Source organism: Chenopodium quinoa, unplaced genomic scaffold, assembly GCF_001683475.1.
Source record: "Chenopodium quinoa cultivar QQ74 unplaced genomic scaffold, ASM168347v1, whole genome shotgun sequence".
Classification (NCBI taxonomy): Eukaryota; Viridiplantae; Streptophyta; class Magnoliopsida; order Caryophyllales; family Amaranthaceae; genus Chenopodium; species Chenopodium quinoa.
Window position 1 is genome coordinate 520,163 of NW_018743850.1, and position 23,710 is coordinate 543,872.

General features: G+C 35.7%; 3 protein-coding genes across 4 annotated transcripts; 1 reads left to right on the forward strand and 2 right to left on the reverse strand.

Annotated features, from left to right (window-relative positions):
• Positions 1–387: 387 nt before the first annotated feature.
• On the reverse strand, positions 388–6,075 carry LOC110685795 (60S ribosomal protein L2, mitochondrial-like). 2 transcript variants are annotated; one of them, XM_021862319.1, is made up of 4 exons: positions 5,908–6,075; positions 4,043–4,130; positions 2,901–3,676; positions 388–789 (listed from the first exon to the last, which is right to left on the reverse strand). In XM_021862319.1, exons 2-3 carry the CDS (start codon positions 4,107–4,109, stop codon positions 2,916–2,918), a joined length of 828 nt encoding a protein of 275 aa, XP_021718011.1. In that variant the 5' UTR covers positions 4,110–4,130; positions 5,908–6,075; the 3' UTR covers positions 388–789; positions 2,901–2,915. The 2 variants fall into 2 exon arrangements, with proteins under 2 accessions (XP_021718011.1, XP_021718010.1); XM_021862318.1 differs by lacking the exon at positions 5,908–6,075 and adding an exon at positions 4,232–4,318.
• Positions 4,888–9,113, forward strand: LOC110685797 (AP-3 complex subunit sigma-like). The gene is made up of 7 exons (XM_021862322.1): positions 4,888–5,078; positions 5,200–5,242; positions 5,344–5,405; positions 7,231–7,327; positions 7,586–7,656; positions 8,472–8,563; positions 8,676–9,113. Exons 1-7 carry the CDS (start codon positions 5,010–5,012, stop codon positions 8,737–8,739), a joined length of 498 nt encoding a protein of 165 aa, XP_021718014.1. The 5' UTR covers positions 4,888–5,009; the 3' UTR covers positions 8,740–9,113.
• Positions 8,980–23,558, reverse strand: LOC110685794 (pyridine nucleotide-disulfide oxidoreductase domain-containing protein 2-like). The gene is made up of 16 exons (XM_021862317.1): positions 22,925–23,558; positions 22,603–22,767; positions 21,567–21,746; positions 21,351–21,408; positions 21,094–21,144; positions 20,851–20,933; positions 19,491–19,578; positions 12,961–13,002; positions 12,804–12,878; positions 12,592–12,660; positions 11,463–11,584; positions 10,669–10,781; positions 9,976–10,055; positions 9,553–9,673; positions 9,339–9,405; positions 8,980–9,265 (listed from the first exon to the last, which is right to left on the reverse strand). The coding sequence occupies exons 1-16, from the start codon at positions 23,179–23,181 to the stop codon at positions 9,139–9,141; spliced, it is 1,698 nt and encodes a 565-aa protein (XP_021718009.1). The 5' UTR covers positions 23,182–23,558; the 3' UTR covers positions 8,980–9,138.
• Between the last annotated feature and the right edge of the window lie 152 nt (positions 23,559–23,710).

Genomic DNA, 23,710 nt, shown 5'->3' on the forward strand with positions numbered 1-23,710 from the left:
AATTTAAGGTACAAATTAAGCCCACAGAGGTGCTTGCACTTTGCCTCAAAGCTATAGATTAAGCCTTTCATGATCTTGGGATGCATTCTCCAGCCATTAATTGAATTTTTAAAATAGATTCTAGAAAATTTTTGAAAACGGTCAAATTTCATGTATTACAACCTTCAATTTAACCTTCGGTCAACATATTTGATATCATTAAGAATAGTAAACAATGTGTTTTCCATGGACCCCATGATACTTTGGAAGGCCACTTGGGTAAGCCGGTAAGGTGAGAGTCTGAAGGATGGATGCGGACGTTTAAGCAAAAATACCCTTTCTACTCTGGATAGGCATCCCCTATCTATACACCACCATGCATTCTGATTGAGTTGTTCAAGCTGGAAGTAAGCAAAGCCTTGTAACTTTCCAAAAATAAGAATCACATCACAACAGTATATTGGAGCCTAATGAGTGATGACTATTATTAATCAGTAATCACTATTAACACACATCAAATGCCTCCGGAATGTAAACCCATTACATGTGACAAAACAATACAAAAATTCCTGAGGCGGCAAGTTGAACAAGGAAAGTGTGCTACTTAAAATAACAAGTTGCAATACTTTAGGTCTAATTGGTATTCATAATACAAAAATCTGAACATAGTCAGACAGCATCCACGTTCAGCGGTAGCATGATGGTATTGTATAAGTTTTGGCCTCATGAAAGCTGATTGCGACACCTACATCACCTTAAACTCCATGCTTTTCCATCTCTGAACCACTTATTCATTCCACCTTCTTGTACCTGTAATGGTAAGATGTCATTTCTTAGATCTCTAATCAAATCCAAATGGTATATAGTCTATATACTAAAACAGCAGGGGAAGAAAATCCTTAAAAGGAATGAAAAGGATTTAATGTGGGCTTTTAAGGCTAAACTGAAACCATCAAATGACCGTGTCTAAACTTAATGATGTTAGGTCTTAAAAATGAGTACATACAGACACACATGCACACCCATACAAACACCAATGCAAAGATCACAATTGCTTTAAGGGTATTGTTTGACTTATATGGACTCTATATTAAATGGTGTCTTTATTCCAAAGTATAATTGAACTATAAGCATGCTATTTGATACTGAGTATTGCATATACTATCCGCTAATGTTTTGTTCCATACCTAAAGTTGAGTTACTTCAGATTTAGGGCTTGTTGATCCTCTACCTGACTACAAACAGGCTGGTGCTTAGGCATTTGGCACGATGGGCTGGGCACCCACAATTAAACATTCTAAACAACTGTATGACCCTGAAGATCACCCCACACATTCCATTCATTTTTGGAAAATTTTCCAAAATTGGCCGAAATCGTGGATTATAGCCTTCCATTTTGGACAATTTTGGACTTTTTTAGACTCGTAAAAAAAAATTGCCGAGATGATTCCCATAAACCCAAATACACTCCGGGAGTCCATTTGAGTGTGTAGAATTATCCAATTTGCCTTTGAACTGTAAAGTTACCCGTTTACAACTTACGCTTATTTCATTAACTCAAGCCCACCATTAACATTTATGGCAACATATAATGATCATACATGGTTCTAAACAACATATCCAGAATGTTTCCCCTAGTATCTCAAGGTTTTTCGACACTGGGTCCCGAAACCTCCGAAAGAGGTCAAGGTGTTTCCCATTAACCCCACAACACCCCGGGAGGCCATTTAAGTGGTTGGAATCGTCCGCTTTGCCTTAAAACAATCAATATGGCTGTTGTGGCACACACCTCTAATATTGGCTATAGGTTTCCTTGGGGCCTTTATGTATCCGACTAATGGTCGTCTATGGGCCTAAACAACATTATATGACCTAGGGATGCATCCCATATTATTCTGTGAATTTTTTACATCGGGTCCCGAAACCTCCTAAATTGCTCTGCTTTCGTGTATTATAGCCTTCAAATTTGGCTTCAGTAGATAATTTTTTCACCCGGCAAGATTATGCATCTAAGTAATTCCTGGGGTTCCCAAAGGTCCTTGAGAGTCCTACTTAGTGGCCTGAACCACCTCATTCATGCATTGTTCAATCCTTAATCATCATGTCTAAAGGCAAAGACGACATCCCGTAATTGCAGGTTTTCAATCAACACCTGAAATTTCTGAGCGCCTTTAACAATAATAAAGGATTCCAGGAGTGAATCAGAATACCAGTCAGAGTGGTGTTATATGCTCCTTAATTTTTGGGGTTGCCACTATAAAATGCAGTAAAAAAATGATATCCCAAGGGGTAAGGCTACGAACATCAACCCATCTTTATGCTGGCCAAGGTGAGAACTTCTTTAGGCATTACAGCTGACAGCAACACAAAATAATTTAACAGAATCATTGCATTCAGCACAATACTCTCTATACCTATTAAAGCCCCATATCTCTTGGGCACTAGATTTAAGGAAAACTCAATAAAAGTTCCATCTTGCTAAGCTGCTAAGATAATAATTGCCTCCTACTAGTGCAACTACAATACCGAAATAACTACTGTTATTACTATTATGCAACCAAGAAATTTACAATCCAACAAGAAACAGAAACTGCAACAAGATGGAGTTCTCTGATAGACAAATTATCACAGCTCATTTTGAACCTAGCTGAATCTAGAGAAATATACTGGGCTATCCCCCCTAAAATATGTCTACAAAATCAAAATTATCTATGGTGCAACGCCAGCATCAAATTCAGTAATTCACAATCCCTAAGCAACAAACTGAACGCATCAATGAGCAAAGAAACCCCATAAAAAACAGCTTCAAGCTAGGGGGCACAAAGATCATAGAGAAGTAACAACTAAAAGCTAAAACAAAAAAAGAGCAAACAAACTCCCACAAAATTCAACAAAAGCACTTGAGCATAAGCTGAACTTACGAATTTTTGGAAACTTCAGCTGCGGTTAAGACGCGTGGACCAATCATAGTTCATCACAATCTTCCCTTCTTCCAGTTTGTCACTTGCTAATATATATGTGAGTGGTGCACGATCAACCATGTGCACATTCTTGGACGACTTCCCAGAAGAATTATCATTCTGAGCTGCTTTGGCAAGCCCCACAGGCTCCTCATTGACAAAACTCAACCAAGGTACAGCTGCTTTACGCTTGAGCTTATGATCCCAAAGACTACTGTCTTTCCTCCACCTTTGGACATCAAAAACTGAAAACTCCTTCTCACCTTCACCAACTGCCTCTCCCATCTTACGAGAAAAGACAGCTGGCTTTGCCCCGGCTACAGCTGCTCGTGGGATATTAGTTAGAGACTCTCCCTTTGCACGCGTAGATGCAAAGGCAGAAACAAACACATCCTTCACACTACTTATTTTCCTCCCATCCTCCTTATTGCCTCCATTACCGCGTAACAGTCCAGGAGCCAGGCACGCTAACGGAAACTGACCAGCTACCGTTGTTGTGATAGGTTCAATAACCTTTTTCGGAGGAGTGAAGTCTTTATCACCATTCCTTTGATTGGCTGGATGGACCCCCTCAATCCATCTCACTAAAGCAAGCCTAGAGGAGCGATTAGGATCATACTCAATCCGCTCTACCACACCCATTGAAGAAGTACCCCTCTTCAAATCGATTTTTCGCTGCAATCGCTTCGCCCCACCCCCTCGATGGTAAATTGTAATACGCCCCGCAGAATTACGCCCTTATTAAATCAAAATACCCACAATAAATTTCAACATAACCTCACCAGCCCAAATAACAGCCAATCATTAATCAAACAAATTAGCAAACAAACTTGCAACATTAGCTTAAATTTCCTAATCATTTCATTAATTTTTTTTCAAGAGTGTAAATTGAGGGAAGATAACCGTACTGAGGAGGATTAATACTACAGTAAGTTCATTAAACAAAAAATTCAGCATTTTATTTTTTTCTTATAAGAAAAACCCAAATCATTATAACATGAAACTAACATTTAGTCAATTATACAAGACAATAAATAAGTTTATTGAATCAAAATCGAAAATGTAAAACCCGCATAAATCAATGGAAATGGGAAGTAAATTACCAGCTGTAGATCCTCCATTGGATGTTAATAGCTTCTTGAATGGCTTCGTTACATTGTTCCACTTCATGATTTCTCACTTAATCTTAATCTGATCAAATAAAAATATGTAGGGTTTAAATAATATGATGAATTTGCAACTTCAAACAAATGAAATCGATGATATGCAGGAGAAGAGGGAAAGAGAAGAACCTCTAAGAGAAAAACCCCTTCAATTGACGACGACAATATTAAACGCACCGTTTTTATTCAATACGCTCTATTTTTGCTCTCTATTTTAACCCACATTTTTGGTCCAGCCCATTACCAAAGGGCCGGGTACCAATTTTGGCTCATTTGATCAACCTTCTTACCCGTAGATTAGATTAGATGTCAAAAGACCTAAAAGTAAATCAACCTATGTACCTATGTGTTTTTTGGTGTTTCACCCGATTTATCTTTTAGGCTAATTCGAATTCGGGGATTAATTCTGGGTGGTTAAGTTCTAGTACTCTACCAATATAAATTAACCTATGTGGCTATATGTCGAGGTTATCTAAATTAAAAGTGGTTGACGCTCATTTTGAACACAAGCAATATCTGATTATGTTATTACGATTATTACGGAATAAGGGAACAATGTTTAAGTATGAATACATTTTAATTGTATTGGTTACTCAATTAAAATTTTAACTTCATTTGTATCATTAGACTTCCTGATACTCAAATATATCAATTACTGACTTAGTGTCGATATAAGAGTCACCTATGTTTGAAGTGTTACCAAGTGAACCAAATCTTAATTGCTAGACAAGCCCAATAAGCAAACAAAAATCAACCCTATAAATTGTATCTCGCTCAACAATGAACGTGTAGGGGTACTAAATACAAATTGCTCGTATAAATGTATAATATACAGGTAAGAGCGGAGTTTAGAGAAGACGTAGATCAAGTCGAATCATAATTTGTAGTTTCCCTTTGAAATCAAAAAATGATAAAGGCGGTGATAGTGATGAACACTCAGGGGAAACCTCGCCTCACAAAATTCTACGATTCTAAGGTATTTTTCCATCTTCCTTAATCATCTGCTTAGCATCATTGATTTTCCACAGAAATCAAATTGATTATATCATCAAATTTATAAAATCTGCATTTTTATTTTGCCATTTTTTCCCTCAAAGCCTTCAGATAAACAGCAGGAGCTGATTCGTACTCTCTACTCAGGTTCTCTTCTCTCTCCAATTTCTCTCATTTTCATAATCAATTATAATAGTTTTTACTTTGAAATCGACGAATTTGTAATATCTGGTAATTATTTGATGTAGTATTATGCAACAGGCCTGATAATGTCAGCAACTTCGTCAATGTTGATTCCATTTTTGGTCCGGTATGTATTTAATTATCTCCGCTGCTTCAATTTTGCATTAATTTATTTGCAAATTTCTTGATCTTTGATGTTCTGCTGTTCATCTTTGATGTTTAATTTAGCGTTAATTTCTTCGTTGTCATTTCTGTAGTTAAATTTGATCTCTCCAGCCTTAATTTATGGATTTTACTATTAAACCTATGTTTCTGAATTAATTGACCTAAATTAATGATTGTATACTGCTGACTTTTTGTTAACATCGTATGTATTTGCAAGAGCTTCTTTTTTCGGAGTAGCGGTTTCTGTTTTCGACTCTTGCGGACAGTTCTTATAAGAATAATTTGTAGAATTTGCTAATTTATCTCTGCTGACTACGCTTGAGCTCTAGTGCTACGGATGTATGCAATATATAGAGAGAAATAGATCAAGTCTAATACTAACATACTATTGATAGACTATAAGAAAGCAACATTGCTTAATAAGTTAGATAATAATCTTAGCACAGTAACGAGTCAGGAGTTACCTTTCAATTTGCATTATAGATCATTAGATCGTGCTGTTGCCATAACAAATTTCGACTTCTCCTAAATATTAACCCTTGCTGATGTACCGTCAAGGCTGAGTTGAATCTGTTGTAATGTTGTGTGAAGCTTGTGTTGCTTACGCTGTATTCATCAACACCTTTCTCAAGCTGAAGGATACAAAAGACAATCCTAGCATGATGGATGAAAGCATCATTTTAGACAGACTTTATAGGAAGATATATCAGCTGAATGAAGGTCATGTAAAATGGAGCCAATGTAAATGTGCAGGGATTTGGCTGTGTGCCAGGCTCATTGATTGCCTCAGTGAACTGTGACTGGTTTCAATTATTAACAAACCATACAATCTCTGAAGCGACCCTTCTCTATAACAACCTCTGATCTAAAGACTAGTAAGGACTATGAAATAGTAGTTGTTTTATATACTACTTTTATTGAATTTCCAATTGATTGGAGATTTATCCAACATATCTAATTGGTATCTGTGAATACTTTAGCCCAGTCGAAATCATTGTATGCTTGCAGAGTTAATTCATTTAAGCCATTAAGCAGAATGTCTTGAACGATGGTGCCTGTAATACATCCAAGAACTTGATGTTTAGCTTGCAGATATTGTTCTGTAGGAGAGCATGTATTGACTTGAGACTTTGAGAGTTTAATTTCAGTAAGGAGGCTAAGGATAGTTGGTGTTTGACAGGAATTCCATTTTGCTCACCATACTTAATAATAATGCGGATCAGAAATTCCCCCCCGTGGCCACAAGATTAGTAATTATTCAGCCCACCCTTCTTAGAAAGTTCTTCGGAATATATATTTTGAGTGATAATGAAACCAGAAGAAGATGGCCTAGATCTTTTATAAGCTTCACACAGAAAGCTCACCAACATATACGGCTATAACTTTGATGTCACCACTCTACTTCTTTAGGAAACAGAGAGTATAACCTTTTATCTTCAGAGCTGCATTGTGTTTTGCCAACCGTTATCTACTAGCTTGTATACACCCAATCAAAGACTTCAACTGCCTGCACACTTTGTAATTTGGGTCCCATGGAAATAAGACTGCCACATGCTATAATTCCTTGCAAAATTTGCATTATCCTTCTCCTGGACTCCTCAAATCTATAAACTCCAGACATTTTTTGTGAACACGTGTGTTATCTACCCCCCCTCCCCCTATCTGTAATTTACCTAAACCATATACATTCCTTTTATTGTCTTGAACTATCTAATTTGTGCTTGATGCATTGCACATAACATTATTACTCCATTAGTTATCCTAATTTGATGCTTTCTCATTTGCAGGATTCTCGACTTGTGTACAAGCATTATGCAACCCTTTACTTTGTATTTGTGTATGACAGTGCTGAAAATGAACTAGCCATGCTAGATTTAATACAAGGTACAATTTTCCCTCACCAGTGACAAAAAAAAAAACAGAAAAAAACCCTTCATTCCCCTTGAATCTTGATCCCTTTTTTCATTTTAAACTTTCCTTGGAGCTATGTTTTAATATTTTTGTCATGCGGTAAGATTTCTGTGCATGCTTGCTGCTAGCCAATACTTTGATTGAAATTTCCTTGCCATTCCATATTTTTCTTTCTATCAACGTCTCTCTTTTAATTAACTTGCTATATTGAAACTTGGTATTGTCTTGCAGTTTTTGTTGAAACTTTGGACAAATGCTTCAAGAATGTCTGTGAGCTTGACATAGTGTTCAATTATGGCAAGGTAGTACTAATCTGTGTAATACACAAATTACAGTTTGTAGATAATTCAATCTCTTTTACACTTTTAATTGTTGCTATCATTCTGTCTAGGGGTGCTAATCGAGCGAGTCGATCACGAGCTAAGGGGTGCTCAACTCGACTTGAAAACTTTTTTCATGTGCTCAACTTGTGCTCGTTAAAGTTTCGAGCCAATAAAACCTGCTTGACTCATGCTCGTTAGAGTTTCGAGTCGAGTTGAGTAGCTCACGATCTGCTCGTTGAAGTTTTGGCCCTTCTAAAATTATAGGCCTTTATTGTTTTTGTTCATTTTATAGTTTTCTTTTAATTATTTTATTTATTATTAAAGATTTACTCTTTCTTTTTGGATAATATAAATGAACTCTTATTAAGTGTCAAATTTGTTCATGGTAATAACTTTGTTTGTAAATTCTATATTAATAAAATATATTATCGAGTTGCTCACGATCTTATCGAGTCGAGTTAGACCTTTCTCAACTCGTGCTCATTAACATCTCGAGTCGAGTCGAGCCAACTCGAGGCCGAGTTTTGACCGAATCGAGTCCGAGTTGCTCACGAGTTGCTCAACTCGATTAGCACCCTTAATTCCATCAATGTATTCTTTTGCTTTAAATCAGTTGTTTACTCCATATTAAAGCAAATCAAAGTAATGGTAAATTTGCAGTCTATTGTTGAATATTGTTTATGTTGTTTTTGAGTTTCTCTGATTATTAGCATAAACTAGGCTGCATAGCAAAAGACATCCTGTAAATACTTATAGCGTCGCACTGATTCATGTTCTTACCTTTGACTTTGCAGCTTCATACTATTATAGATGAGATTATTTTTGGAGGCCAGGTATTAGAAACTAACTCTGCAGAAGTTATCCGGGCTGTTGAAGAAATATCAAGGTAGGCTGCACACACCCCTTGCTTCCACACCTCCTATATAAAGGAAAATAGAAAGATCGCTCATCTATTTAAAAATGAAATATAGGTAAACTAATCTGCTGCATCAATGCAGGTTAGAAGCATCTTCTACCACCAACAGTTTTGTCCCAAAGTCAGTTTCTACCTGGCGGAGGTGAAAGTGTGAGCTTTTGATTGAGCAAATCTACTTTATTCAATGTCCAAGTTCTAACAGAACGTTAATGTCGCACCACCCTGACTGAAAGTGATATCTTGTTTTGTGGCCTCTTCGCCAGTGGACTCTCTCTTCGAGATGTGGTTTAACAAGTGCTTAATAGTGTTATAACTTGTTTTATTTTGTGGTTGTATTGTATAGAAACTTTTCTACGAGCTTGAATTAGCTATTGCAAGAGAGTAAATTATACGGACTTAAATGAATTACATTCCTAAAGTTTAAGGTAAATGTAAAATACATGAAAATATTCTCATTTGTACAACGGTGAAATGGTGCCATGAATGGGAAAATGAGAATATAAACAGGTTTAATCATAAATTCAGTGTGATTCTACCTGGCCATCTTATTTCTTAAAATCGTTTAGAACTATTTGCGCGGCGTTACGGCCAGGTGCTCCCATAACCCCTCCGCCCGGATGAACTCCACTTCCACACAGATACAACCCTTGTAATGGTGTCCTGTAATTTGACCTGTTGAAAGAGAGAAATAATCAGAAGTAAGCAAACAATATCTCTATAAACAAAATAATCCAACAGAATTTACCATCCTTTTGCAGGTCTCATAAGAAAGAGAGAATCTAATCCCATAGCTCCATGGAAGATATTCCCTCCTGAAAAATCATTAAAATAATGCTTACATGCTTATCGGTATTGAAGTTTATGGGGTAAGATATGATACAAGATCCAGCAGAACTAGATGGAGATTAAGAAACGGGAAGCAGGACAAACACATAATGACTGGATATAAACTCAAGCACCTGTTAAGCCAATTTCTCTCTCTAAGTCTGGAGGAGTAAGCATGTCATATCCAAGAACTGATGAACTGAAGCCAGGTGCATACTCATCAATCAAGGAGAAACACCGGTTTGCAAATGACTCCTGCACATATACGTCATACCATTTACAAAGAAAAGATTGAGTGCTAATTTAGTAGATGTTATCATAGAGGCATTTTCTGACAAGCAAATTAAACCAACAAGATGAGCACATCAGGTGTGTGGGAGCATATGACTAAAGACCTTGACAACAGAACTTCGTCAACTCAAAAAGGGCAGATAATCTTCAAGAAATGTGTAAATGGACACCATGAACCACAAAAACCATATGCATGAAAACATATAAACTGAAGTACTTGTATCATATGTTGAGCAGACTTTGCATAAAACTGAGAATAACCTCACCCTGTACGCAGTGTCCTGCCAACTACCATCTGATGGTTGATAGGGTGTGTATTGAATAAATAAGTTGATTACATGTTTTCCTATAAAAGATAAGCAGACAGCAATCTCAGTATTACAGGTGGTGAAAAAACCATAAGTATTTTGCTTGGTATGCTTCGTTGTATGTTAAACATGCAACAAATTTTGCTAACTTAAACCATAAAAAATAGGGAACAATAATTAGGAAAATTGTCAGCTATAGAGTAGAGGACTTCTGTTGTGCTGCATTTAGTTCAGATTAAAGCATTAGACTTTTCCATTATTAAATCGAAGCCTTGTCTGAATTTTTTAAGCGAATCTGTCAATTCCAACTCCAAAATTTTAGCATACTTACAGCCTTCTTCCCATGAAACTTGACATTTCTTAGAACTTACCATCTTTTGAGAACATAATTTACTGCATTGTTGATAGTGTCAATTTAGAGTAAATAGATCACCACGAGCAACTTTGGTATTGCCATGTAACACAAAAAGGTTTATTCTTTTCTAATCAGAATTTATTCCATCAGCTAAAACAATTCTACCATATACAAAGAGAGTTAAAAAATATTTAAGGAACATATCACAAAAAAAAAGGGAGTTTTTTACTATCAAAGGCGGCTTAAGGTTTCTCAACCTTATTATACACCATACATTAAACAGTACATAAAAATACCTGGAGGAGATATTGTTTTGTCTAAAACAGAAGGAATAGTCATTTCCATAACTGGTCTTCGTGATGGCAAGCCATTCAAAGCATCTTGGCAGGCTGAGTGAATCTCCTCCATGCTTTGGAAAGCAGCATCAAAACCGGTGACAAAGTATATTAATATAATGATTCCATCCCCATTAATTCAAACATTCAAACCACATTTCCCAGGTTTACAAGGGTTAATTTCTAATAGATTTGCAGCATTATTGCAGTGTTGCACTTTTTGGTTATTCGTTTTCACACAAGTCGAAATGTCACTCTAGATTCCAGGGGGCAAAGGTTCTCTTGGCCATGAAAGCGCCATGACTAGAAATTCCTGAATTTGTCGGTGCCTTTGCCTTAAAGGTGATAGCAGATATTTTATTTAACTGTTAGCAGGATTTGCAGTTTTAAATTCTAAGTAGGATTTTTAACATTTACAATAGATCACAGATATTAACCAAAATAACAGGTCTTATTGACTTATTTAGCCATAGTCCCATACATCCATATATCTTTCCTTTAGCCAATCATCACAAAGCTGCTGCTTATTAAACATGTTAACAAAAATAAGCACATCCTATTAAGCTATCCATTTAAAAAATAAAATAAAAATAAACAAGCACTCGATAAGTAATAAGTCTATTTTATCAGCTTCTGCTGTCACATGCAGCCATCCAGCCATACTTATCCACTTAGGAGATCAACCAGTTTATGTAGCATTGGCAAAAAGCTAAATTTACAACATATCTCTGCACATCACCTATTTGATGCCATACCTCTCAGATCCAATGTGAATAGTACCAACATGTTGAGGGCCAGAATCCAGGTGGCTCATTTTGCTACTGCAACAATCAAACTGGGGCAACTTATCAACTGCTAAATTAATTTTCGTGGTTCCCTGTACAAGAATGACCCCAAAAGCATTGAATGTTAGTATGGTGACAATGCTGAACTACACCAAAGCAAATAATAAGCATCTCCAACCCTACAAATACATAAATTCAGTAAAGGTATTGCATCGACAATTCGACACTGTGGGCTTTAGGCAATGTATAAACCCATAAAGACCTCACTTCCATTTTAGTTTCCTTTCTCAACTCCTAGTCTTCTCCATTGACGCAATGATATGAGAAAAAAGATCAGTTTCTAACGTAGATAACTGAGAAGAGGGGAAAAAAATCGATTTCAATGTCAATAACTGATAGAAGAGGAAAAGATCGAGTGGAAGTAGAAGGTCAATCTCCATCAAAAGGTGGCTAACAATTAAAGGCTAGAAGGTCAATTTCCATCAAAAGAAGCTTTTAGTTCGGGCTCATCTCCATCGCAAGTCTTACGACCAATTGCAAGACTAAATCAGTAAGAAGTGCATCCAAAACATAAGCCTTTACAAATTCCACAACAGTCTACAGAAAATCTACACTGTATGAGGCAGAGATCAGAGTACACAAGTCCATCGCTATTAAGGGCATCTGAAAATTGGAGGTAAACCAACTACACTAAGTCTTTTTAGATCTCTCCTCCCCACTCTAAAATCTTAGTTAGATTAATCATCCTTGGTTACAAAGCAATTAAGCAACCAAACAAGCGAGTACCACTGTTGCTACCATTTGAAAGAATCACAGAAAGCAGATGTCTTAAGGACAAAACATCCAAGAATGACAAGAAAACAAGAGTAAGACTACAAAAACATCCTGCAGACTTAGACTACCCAAGCTGGCAAATCACTTCCTATTTGGCTCAAATTGACTACAAAAGGCCAATCCATTAAGTCTATAGTTCTTGCCTAAACAGGACCAATAGTATATCAAGCACATTAATCAACGTTCAATAACAGTAACAAAAGTAATAAAATGCTAAAAACAATATGATGTTTAGACTAATTTAGATAATTTGAATCATTCTTACCGAGCTATAGTCACAATTTTTAATTGTGCGAATAAACTGATCAGGAAGTTTATAATCTGGCATTAATTCCTGCATCCAATGAGACAACTTTTCACAAGAAATTCCAAAATACACCAAGATTTATCTATTTTATAGAAATATGGGATTAAAGGACACAATCTTTTCTGCGATTCACAAAATAAGACAAATGCCTCCACACACAGGAACTTTACCACAAAAGTTCTATAAGGAGTTGCATTTGATAGAACAACAGAAGAATGAATCTCCGTTCCATCAGCCAGCAATACCTAGAGTAACAAAGATATGTCAGTGTACTGATCCAATCCTAGCTGAGAAAGAAAGTTTGTATGTCAAAATGCGTAGCCAAACCCCTTCTGCAGCTCCAGAGTCCCCAACCATCAGCTGTGAAACCTAGTAAAACCAATATTCTTCTTAGTTACAAATAGAAAACCAGAATACATAAAATGGTAAGACATTTACAAATTCTGAACAGAAATTTATGAAGTGTTTACTATCAAAGTATCAAGTACTTTCTTCTCTAGCAAAACAACATCAGTACTACAAAAATTTATGAAAAGGCTGTTTCTAAAAGACCCTTTAATTCAAAAGGAAAGAAATTGCCTATTGTATCAAAATTCCCCAATCTATGGTTCCAAACCAACTTATATGACCTCCGGGGACACCCCATGCATTCACTTCAATTTTGGAAAAAATTACCAAAATTGGCCTAAAAGCGTGGATTATAGCCTTCATTTTTTAAAGAATTTTAGACTTTTTGGCACCTATGAGAAAACATGTCGGGGTGCTTTCCATACACCCCCCAAAACACACTATGAATCCATTTGGGTAGTTGGAACCGTTCACTTTGTCTTTAACCTAACAATTTACCATTTACAACTTACACCCTCCTTAATTAATTCAAGGCCACCACAACACTTTATATGACCCACTACTGGTTATATATGGTTTTAACCAATATTATAATATGACCTAAAATGCATCCCTTACCATAAAAATTTATAAAGAGATATCTAAAAGACCCTTTATTGTATCACAATTCCCCAATGTATGGTTCCAAACCAACTCATATGACCCCGAGGGACACCCCATGCATTCACTTCAATTTTGAAAATTTTTACCAAAATTAGCCTAAAGAACTGGATTATAGCCTTTATTTTTTAGACAATTTTTGGCCTTTTGGCTCCGTGGGAAAAAAACATGTCGCGGAGCTTCCCATACACCCTGGGAGTCCATTAGGGTGATTGGAATCGTCTACTTTGCCTTTAAACTGTCAATTTACCATTTAAAACTTACATCCTCTTTAATTATCTCAAGGCCACCGCAGGACTTTATTTGACCGACTAATGGTCATATATGGTTCTAACCAATATTACACGCTCCTTAATTAACTCAAGGCCACCACGTGACCGACTAGTGGTCATATATGGTTCAAACCAATATAATTATATTATATGACCCCGAAATGCATCCCCTACTATAAAAACTTAAGGGGGCGTTTGGTTCCTAGAATTTAGGTATGAGGTATGGGATTGGAATGAGTAAAACCCATACCTAATGTTTGTTTAAGAAAAATCTAATTTTAAACCCATACCTCAAACCCGCAAGGTATGGGGTTTAGAAACCCAAGGGGGGAGGTGGGTATGGCTCATACCACACATTTAGGTATCAAATAAAAATAAAAAACTCATTCTTGAACAACAACCAAACACAATGTATTAAGAATCAAGTTCCAACCCCATACCACCCTAATTTCATTCCTAATTCCAAACTCATACCACTTTGTGAACCAAACGCCCCCTTAAAGAGGTTGTTTCTAAAAGACCCTTTAATTCGAAAGGCAAACGACTTGCCTATTGTATTACAATTCCCTAATGTATGGTTCCACAACAACTTATATGACCTTAGGAGACACCCTATGCATTCATTTCAATTTTGGAAAAAAATTCCAAAAGTGGCCCAAAAGCGTGGATAATAGGCTAATAGCTTTCATTTTCAAACAGGTTTTGACTTTTTTTGCATCTAGGAAATAAACAAATCGGGGTGATTCCCATACACCTAAGACATCCTAGCAATCCATTTGGGTTGTTAGAAACATTCACTATACCTTTAAATTGTCAATTTACCATTTTCAACTTAAACCCTCCTTAATTAACTCAAGGCAACCACATGACTTTATATGACCGGCTAATGGTCATATATGGTTCTAACTAGTATTACACCCTCCTTAATTAGCTCAAGGCCACCCCAAAATGCACCCCCTAGTATAAAAATTTATAAAGAGAATGTTTCTAATGGACCCTTTAATTTAAAAGGCAAACGACTTGCTCCATTGTATCAAAAATCGCCAACGTATGGTTCCAAACCAACGTATATGACCTTGGGGGACACCCCATGCATTCACTTAAATTTTGGAATTTTTTTCCAAAATTAGCCCAAACTGTAGATTATAGCCTTTACTTTTTTTTACAATGTTTGACTTTTTGGCACCAAAAGACATCTTGGAAGTCCATTGTGGTAGTTGGAAATGTCCACTTTGCCTTTAAACCGTCAATTTACCATTTCCAACTTAGACCCTCTTTAATTAACTCAAGGCCACCGCGGACCTTTGAAGGGGCGGACAAGGGCTTCCCCCCCCCCCCCCCCCCCCGCCCCCCTCCCCCCTCAAAATTTGGCCCAAATCTGTTACCATATTTAATGTTTAGTAAAAAGCCCCCAAAAAAAAACCTAAAGAATTTGGTACCAACTACCAAGCTTACTAGGAGTATATGTCATATTATATGACTTATTCACTTTATCTTAATTTTGCACAAATCCCAAAGCAAATTAAACACACGTGAATTCACTACTAGCTGCAAATTGAACTACACAAAATTACAATATTACCCTTTTAGTTATCTCTTTTTGTTATTCTATGGATTATTTCTATCCAAATGCCTTGAATTATTATTTCTTCTTCAATTTTTTTGTTGTGCCAGACTTGAGTCTTAGCTATTGAACTTAGCTATTATTTGATTTTTATTTATTAGTCATAATAAATAATACCTTTTTCCACCCTTTGAAGTTATGAGTTATGGAAGTAATGTCAAAGGTTAATTACTTGTTGAAATATAACTATATCAATGATTATTTTATTTTTATGGTATTTGTACAATAATTAATAATATTAAGGTAATAATATACTTTACTATATATATATGGAAAAATTGGCCGCAACAACACCAATTATGATAAAGGTGCATGTAGCATCACAACCTTTTAAGGGTGCGGTATATTAGCATAAATGACACTAATGAACTAAGGTTCCATGGAAAAAAGTGGAATCTTTACTATTTTATAATTGTTTAAACATTTTTTAAACTTACATGATTTTCCATCATGCATGACTAAATTAGTCTTCCCTCCTATTTTTTTCATTTAAGCATTTCTTAACCTCCACCATTTAAGCGGATTCCTTAAAAAAAAAATTGTGCTATTATTTTCCTTCGTTCGCTTCTTCAATTACTTTTTTCTAATATCGATGTTACATGATTGACTTAGTTTCCTTTCTCTCTCCACTTAGTCAAATACTAAATTGATAAATAAATAAAAATCATTCGAAAACCTTTATTCTACAAGATTTCAGAATACATAAGTAACTTTTGAACACTAAGCCCCACAAAATGATTCAAAATACTTAATTCAAACAACAATTTTAGAATTGGATTTTAGGATATGCCAAATTGATTTTCTGGTTTTTAATGTATCACACTTTAATTGTGGAGGTTGAGAGAGAATAATTTAAAGGGAAAAACTTAATTATAATGGAAGATGAAACTAAGTCTTCAATCACATGAGATGTAAAAAAAAGTAATTGAAAAAACAAACGTTAGAAAATAATGGCAAAAACTTTTTGAAATAATTCATTTTAATGGTGGAAATTGAACAGTGTTTAAAGTAAAACAATAAGTGGAAGAGAAGACTACTTAGTTACGTGAGATGGAAAATTAAGTAGAATGGAATTAAACAAAATATACTTCCTCTGTTTTTTTTAGTTGACACGTTTAGACTTTAGCACTATTCACACACTTCCCTTTGACCATGTTTTGTGGTTTATACATAATGAAAAATATAGTCATGTGTGATCTTGTTAGATTTCTCTCGATATATATTTTCAAAATATCAAATTTTCATAATTTTTTTTATTATCGGTAATTAGAGATATAAATGGTTGAAGTTATTCATTGGCAAACATGACTAAAGTAACGTGTCAACTAAAAAGAAACGGAGGAAGTATATAAATAAAAAAGCATTAAAAATATTTAAGATTCCACTTTTTGAAGAAATCTAAGTTTTGCCAATGTAATTTATGTTGTTATGTGCACACAAGTGCATAATTTGTGATGTTGAGTGCACCCTCGAAAGGTTTATTGTGCTGCTACACACACCTTCGTCATAGTTGGTGTTGTTACGGCCAATTTTTCCTATATGGTATTTGTATAATTAATAATATTAAGGTAATTTGGCCCCCTTAAGAAAAATTGTCACCTTTGTTTTAAAAGACAAATGACTTGCCTATTGTATCACAATTCCCCAATGTATGGTTCCAAACCAACTTATATGATATAAGGAGATACCACATGCATTTATTTCAATTGCTTGGAAAAAATTACCAAAATTGGTCCGAAAGCGTGGATAGTTGTCAATTATAAGACAACTTTTTACTACCGGCATCCGGAAAAAAAAAACATGTTGCTGCATCCCATATCCCATACATCCTGTAGAGTCCATTTGGGTGGTTAAAACGTCCACTATGCCTTTAAACCTATGTTATATGGACTCTTCATTTCACCTCAGGTACCCATGTTGGACCCTCGACACACGGACATGGGTACTTTATATGATACTTTATATGTGCTCGTACTCAGACACTAAGATACATACCCGTGTCGGACATGGATACCCGAGTCCATGTAACATAGCTTTAAACTAACAATTTACCATTTACAACTTACACCCTCCTTAATTAACTCTAAGGCCACCACAGGACTTTATATGTGCTCAAATATGGTTCTAACCAATATTATTATATGACTCCAAAATGCATCCCGTACAATAAAAATTTATAAAGAGGTTGTTTCTAAAAGACCCTTTAATTCAAAAGGCAAACGACTTGCCTATTGTATCATAATTCCTCAGTGTATGGTTTCAAACAAACTTATATGACCTCAAGAGACACCCCATGCAATCATGCATTTACTTTAATTTTGAAAAAAAAAATACCAAAATTGGCCCAAAAGCGTGGATTATAGCCTTCATTTTTTAGACAATTTTAGACCTTTTGGCGCCCTCATACACCCTGGGAGTCCATTTGGGTGGTTTGGAACCGTCCACTTTGCCTTTATACTATCAATTTACTATTTACAACTTATGCTCTCCTTAATTAACTTAAGGCCACCATAGGACTTTATATGACTGACTAAAGGTCATATATAGTTCTAACAAATATTATTATATGACCTCGAAATGTATCCCCTACTATATAAATTTATAAAAAGGCTATTTCTAAAAGACCCTTTAATTTAAAAGGAAAACGACTTGCCTATTGTATCACAATTCCCCAATCTATGGCTCCAAACCAACTCATATGACCTATGGGGACACCTTATGCATTCACATCAATTTTGAAAAATTTTACCAAAATTGGCCCAAAACCGTGGATTATAGCCTTCATTTATTAGACAATTATTGACTTTTTGGCACCCGGAAAAAAAAAAACATGTCGAGTAACTTCCGAACCCTGGGAGTCCATTAGGGTGGTTGGAACTGTCCACATTACCTTTAAAATGTCACTTTACCATTTTCAACATAAACCTCCTTAATTAACTCAAGGCCGCCAGAGGACTTTATATGACCAACTAATGATCACATATGGTTCTAACTAATATTATTATATGACCCCGAAATGCATCCCTTACGATAAAAATTTTATAAAGCGGTTGTTTCTAAAAACCCTTTCATTCAAAAGGCAAACGACTTGCCTAATATCACAAATCCCCAATGTATGGTTCCAAACCAACTTATATGACCTCGGGGGGCACCCCATGCATTCACTTCAAATTTTGGAAAAATTTACCAAAATTGGCCCAAAAACGTGGATTATAACCTTCCGTTTTTAGACAATTTTTGACTTTTTGGCACCTGTGAAAAGAACATGTTGGGGGTGCTTCCCATATACCCCAAGACACCCTTGGAGTCCATTTGGGTGGTTGGAACCGTCCAATTTACCTTTAAATTGTTAATTTACCATTTACCACTTACACCTTCCTTAATTAGCTCAAGGCCACCACAGGAGTTAATATGACCGACTAGTGATCATATATGGTTCTAACCAATATTATATATGACTCCGGAATGCATCCCTTACTATAAAAATTTATAAAGAGGCTGATTCTAAAAGACCCTTTAATTCAAAAGGCAAACAACATACATGCAACACAAATTTTTTGCCAACAACTATATTGGAGTGAAGGGAACTTGGGATGTCTTAGGAATAGAAGGCCAATTTAACTAGTATGGATTAAAGCATATATAACAGGGTAGGTCGGATGTGAAAGGAAAAATATACACACATGCAACTTGCCAGCTACATTAGATATCACATGTCCTTACACGTGACAGAATTTCATGCTAGTGCCTCTCCAACGTATAATAAAACAACACTCCATTACTCCATCCAACGCCAAGGTAACCCACACCAAATTAAAAAAAAAAAAAAAAAAAAAAAAAAAAAAACAGAACATTTTTAGTGATCCTTACTTAGCAAGGGAATTAAACCATGAGTCACTCAAAGAAGAATTTCAGCTCTCATCAGCAACAAAATAGAAAATTTTAATGCTTACTTCAGTGCTAGTCACTATGTGAGCTCCAGCTTCCTTTGCAGCATGACTGATGGCTAAGGAGACAGAGCCCATTCCCCCTTCCACATATCTGCAAAATACAGTTCCAGAACATAATTGGCAAAGATATGTCTTTTCGTGGCCAGCGTAATAAATTTGTCTTCATGTTCTAAAGAAAGAAGACAAAGGTTAACACAAAGTAATCTCCCCAGTATCCTTGCCAATCATTGAGTGTCTCATGAATTACAATATGATTAGAGCCGAATTCTAAAACTTTATTTTATGCAATTATACACAGATCATATTTAATGGATTCCAATCACTTCATAGTAACCTTGCTTGAGGATACCTACACAAAATATCTGGACATCATAGTGAAGAAATTTAACCTAGATGGGAGTGACTATGACTCATTTAAGGTGGCCAAAATGCCAAATGTACTGTCACTAACACAAGTGATGCACATGAATGTATTTAAAAGACTCCCACTAACATAATCTATTAACATACAGTAAAACCACAACTAATAGATGGGCTTTGCAGAATCAACCCTAAACATAAAATGTTACAGACTAGTATAACTTTAAATTTATGTTAAGAAATAAATTACAAGTCGGAGCTTCATTGCCAAGTCACATTCACTCATTCTATTTATCCCATGAGCCAAAATCAAGGGGTCACATTCCTTTAGGACATACAGTATGATGACTAGTCTGTGGGCTAATTTTACTGATGAGCACTTTTTTTCTTTTTTGAGGAAGGTAAGGGACTAAGGGGTAGGGGAATGGGGCACACATCAAAAGATAATGTAGGTGTCATAAGAATTCAATGAGAATTGAAATCACGTGCTGAATCCATTCATGTGATGGATTCACCAAACCTGGACTGCTCACCACCAATATGAACTAAAGATGGCTTTATAGTGTGTATATCAACATGAAACAAGAGGTATACTAGCTTATAAAATTAGACATTAAGCTTAGATAGGGCTTAGGACATCTTTAGGCTGGATAGGGCTTAGAACAACAAAAGTGCTGGTCTAATACTCTAACAGAAGCTCTAAGTAAACATATTGTTGGCTTAAAAAAAAAAAAAAAAGAAGTAAACATATCATTGGCATGGATAAATTTTAAGGACTAACCGTGTGTTGGATCCTACAAAAGATATTGTATTTTGACAGGTCCTTCCCTCCTTTGTCAATCAGCTATATTTAACCCACATAGATGAACAAGTTCTAGGAAAAGGCCAAGGCCAAGTGTAAGGCAAAGTGCCTAAATTTGGACAGCATATACTAGACATCACTTACAAATACCATGAATCTAAAAGTCCAAAGATGAAACTCTGCATGATTTTAGATACTTACGACCATACGCCACGATCTCCATTTGTTTCTCCCATCACATGATGTAGCAAAACATACCCACTACCTGGCGTGTTTACACTTGCCTATTAAAGTAAATGATAGCTCACATTCAGTTTTATTTACACAACATAACATAATTAGATCTCGGGGATTCACACAGGATGCCTGAGGATACAGTTGCCAGTACATGCATACCAAATAAAAAAATCATATCACTGACTGTAACTCAAACAAAATACTTACCATGCTCCCTATTACAGCATCTGTTGCTAGTGTTGCTTTTAGGACATCAGACTGCATATATTAGAGACATACAAACTCAGGAAGTTAAAACAGTAAAATTTGAAAATACTGAAGTGACAGCTTACATCAAAAGGAACACATGAAACTATACAGTGTGCACATTTGGTCAAGGGGGTTGTTTCCACAAGTAAAACACATGGTACAGCTCAGCCAGGTTAGTTTATCGGTCAGACCATAGCAACTGAAGATGTCATTACCTCAAACCAGTTATTTAGAACCTTCGAAGCTGGGGACAAAAGAAGGTCCATAAAATCCCTGTCATCCAACAGGATAGTGCATTGCAAGAATAAGTTGAGTTACTATAGCTCCCAAATTTAAGGTTATACAATCAGCAAATATGATTACTCTGTAGTCTGTACGATATATATAAAAGTATATACTACTTGTGTATAGAAAGAATATTGCATTCTTACACCATCTCTTTTTGCCCAAGGGAGACCGCACGTTGAAGGCAGGTCGACCAAAAAGTTGACTTGTACAGCTTATTTTTCATCTTGTCACCAAAAGATGAGGTGCCTTCTATATTTTCAGGAGTCGGTGAATCCAGAATCGGATCCAAAAATTTACAGAAACTTTCAAGCTGACTCTCATATCTACATGTGGGCATCAAAATAATTCAAGATAAACACATCAACATCGATTTAAAAATGGTATATCTTCCACGGCAAAATGATTACAAGTGCAGGTGCACATTGCACAAGCATGAGTTTTTAACTTCTTATACCTCATCTTGATACTGGCAAACTTCTTGTTATCAAACTTATTAGTTGAATGCACTACACAAAATATCCAGGATGCTACAATATAATCAGTCAAGCATAACATCTCAAATCTAAAACATACACGGTACTTGTAATTGTTAGAATCGTTACCATCATTCATCACTTCATGTCATAATTGTCATTCATGATCATTCATCACTTCATGTCATAATTGTCATTCATGCATACACCATCTTACAACAGCCAGATTAGACAATTATAACTAAATCAAAACCACAAAGAATGAAATCAAGCATTTTGAAACACATTGAAGCTAAAAAGGAGAGGCATATATTATCAACATCATCCAAATGCTTTTCCAAACCATTTCCAATTTAGATGCACAAATTTTCACATACGAAATACTTGTATATATATATATATATTTTGCAACACGTGACTTGAAGGCCATGAAGCACAATTTCGTAAATGTTTATATTTAAACAAATTGTTTCACAATTCAAGCTACAAATAATCATGCAAAAACATACCACTACGTCTTGTACATTTCCTAAATTCAACCAAAAAATGATCATATACATTTATCTCAATCTTTTGAACTAATTCAAGCAATTAATGATCATATAGCAATATATCCAAATATCTCAAACAAATTTCACTATTGCAATTACTTCACAACAAAAAAAAACAACAAAAATTCTTGCAAAAACCTAAAAAGTTAGGATACCTAGGATAAGCATCAGCATCATTCAAGGAGAACTTAGAGATTTCGGAACGATTAAGCTCTTTATCTGGCCCTAACAAAAGATATCTCCCATCCAAACAAGGCGTAAATGACGACGCCGGAACTCTCTTCAGCATCTTCATTCCATGCCTCTCCAATTCCAACTCCCTATCAATCAATCATCATCATCATTCACTTCATGATATAATCATCATCGACATCAACAATTCAACATCATCATTCATTCATCTCCTAAATTTATAATTTAAGATATAAAATCATAAAATCAGGAGAGAGAAAATAAATTTAGAGAGAGAAAAAGTACTTGATAATGGAAGGACGAAGAAGACTCTGGAGGTAACTGCAACGAGAGAACTTAAACCCAGGGATTAACTCCTCCGTAACAGCAGCGCCGCCGAGGACATGGCGGCGCTCAATGACGGCGACGGATAAGCCGCCGCGAGCTAAGTACGCCGCCGCCGTTAAGCCGTTGTGGCCGCCGCCAATTACTACGGCGTCCCATTTTTTGGCTTTTAGCGCGTTAATGGCAGTTGCGCTACTGCTGAATTGTCTTCGCCACATTAGAGGATTAAGTAAGAGAGAGAAAGTGAAAGTGTGGAAGAGAGTGTTAAATGGAGTCCCAGTGACAGTCTTCAGTCTTAGGTGGTGGACTTCTTAGTATCTATAAACCAATCAAGTACGATTGTATACTGTACATACAAAATTACAACGTATTAGGTATTACTGTATTTTCACCTTCTTTTTTTTTTTTTTTAAGAATATTTCAATCAATTTAATTGTATGTGATTTTCTATTTTAATTTCAAAAATGTCACTTAATAGAATAAAATCAATATATCTGTTAATTATTATCAGTTTTATTACACTTTCAAAAGCATGCTATTTAAGCTAGTTAATACAAGTTCAAAGATGAAGTATTTGTTATGTGCAGCTTATACGTTACGCTAAAGTAGGCTACTCTGTATGTATCAAGCTCATGAGAGCACGTTAAACAAATATTGAACATTGATTATGATTTTATCATTATTACAAGTATTAGTAAAATGTATGTGTACGCACAACAAAATGAGTAAACTATCATGTCACTCAAC

Excerpts from the sequence above, each read along its gene's own strand:
- LOC110685794 (XM_021862317.1), bottom strand. The coding sequence starts at position 23,181 with ATGTGGCGAAGACAATTCAGCAGTAGCGCAACTGCCATTAACGCGCTA. Across the intron at positions 19,579-20,850 it reads GGAGATCGTGGCGTATGGTC|ATATGTGGAAGGGGGAATGG; the intron begins GTAAGTATCTAA and ends TGTATTTTGCAG. Across the intron at positions 11,585-12,591 it reads AAAATTGTGACTATAGCTCG|GGAACCACGAAAATTAATTT; the intron begins GTAAGAATGATT and ends ATTCTTGTACAG.
- LOC110685795 (XM_021862319.1), bottom strand. The coding sequence starts at position 4,109 with ATGAAGTGGAACAATGTAACGAAGCCATTCAAGAAGCTATTAACATCC. Across the intron at positions 3,677-4,042 it reads CAATGGAGGATCTACAGCTG|GGCGTAATTCTGCGGGGCGT; the intron begins GTAATTTACTTC and ends TGATTTAATAAG.
- LOC110685797 (XM_021862322.1), top strand. The coding sequence starts at position 5,010 with ATGATAAAGGCGGTGATAGTGATGAACACTCAGGGGAAACCTCGCCTC. Across the intron at positions 5,406-7,230 it reads TTGATTCCATTTTTGGTCCG|GATTCTCGACTTGTGTACAA; the intron begins GTATGTATTTAA and ends TCTCATTTGCAG. Across the intron at positions 7,328-7,585 it reads CATGCTAGATTTAATACAAG|TTTTTGTTGAAACTTTGGAC; the intron begins GTACAATTTTCC and ends ATTGTCTTGCAG.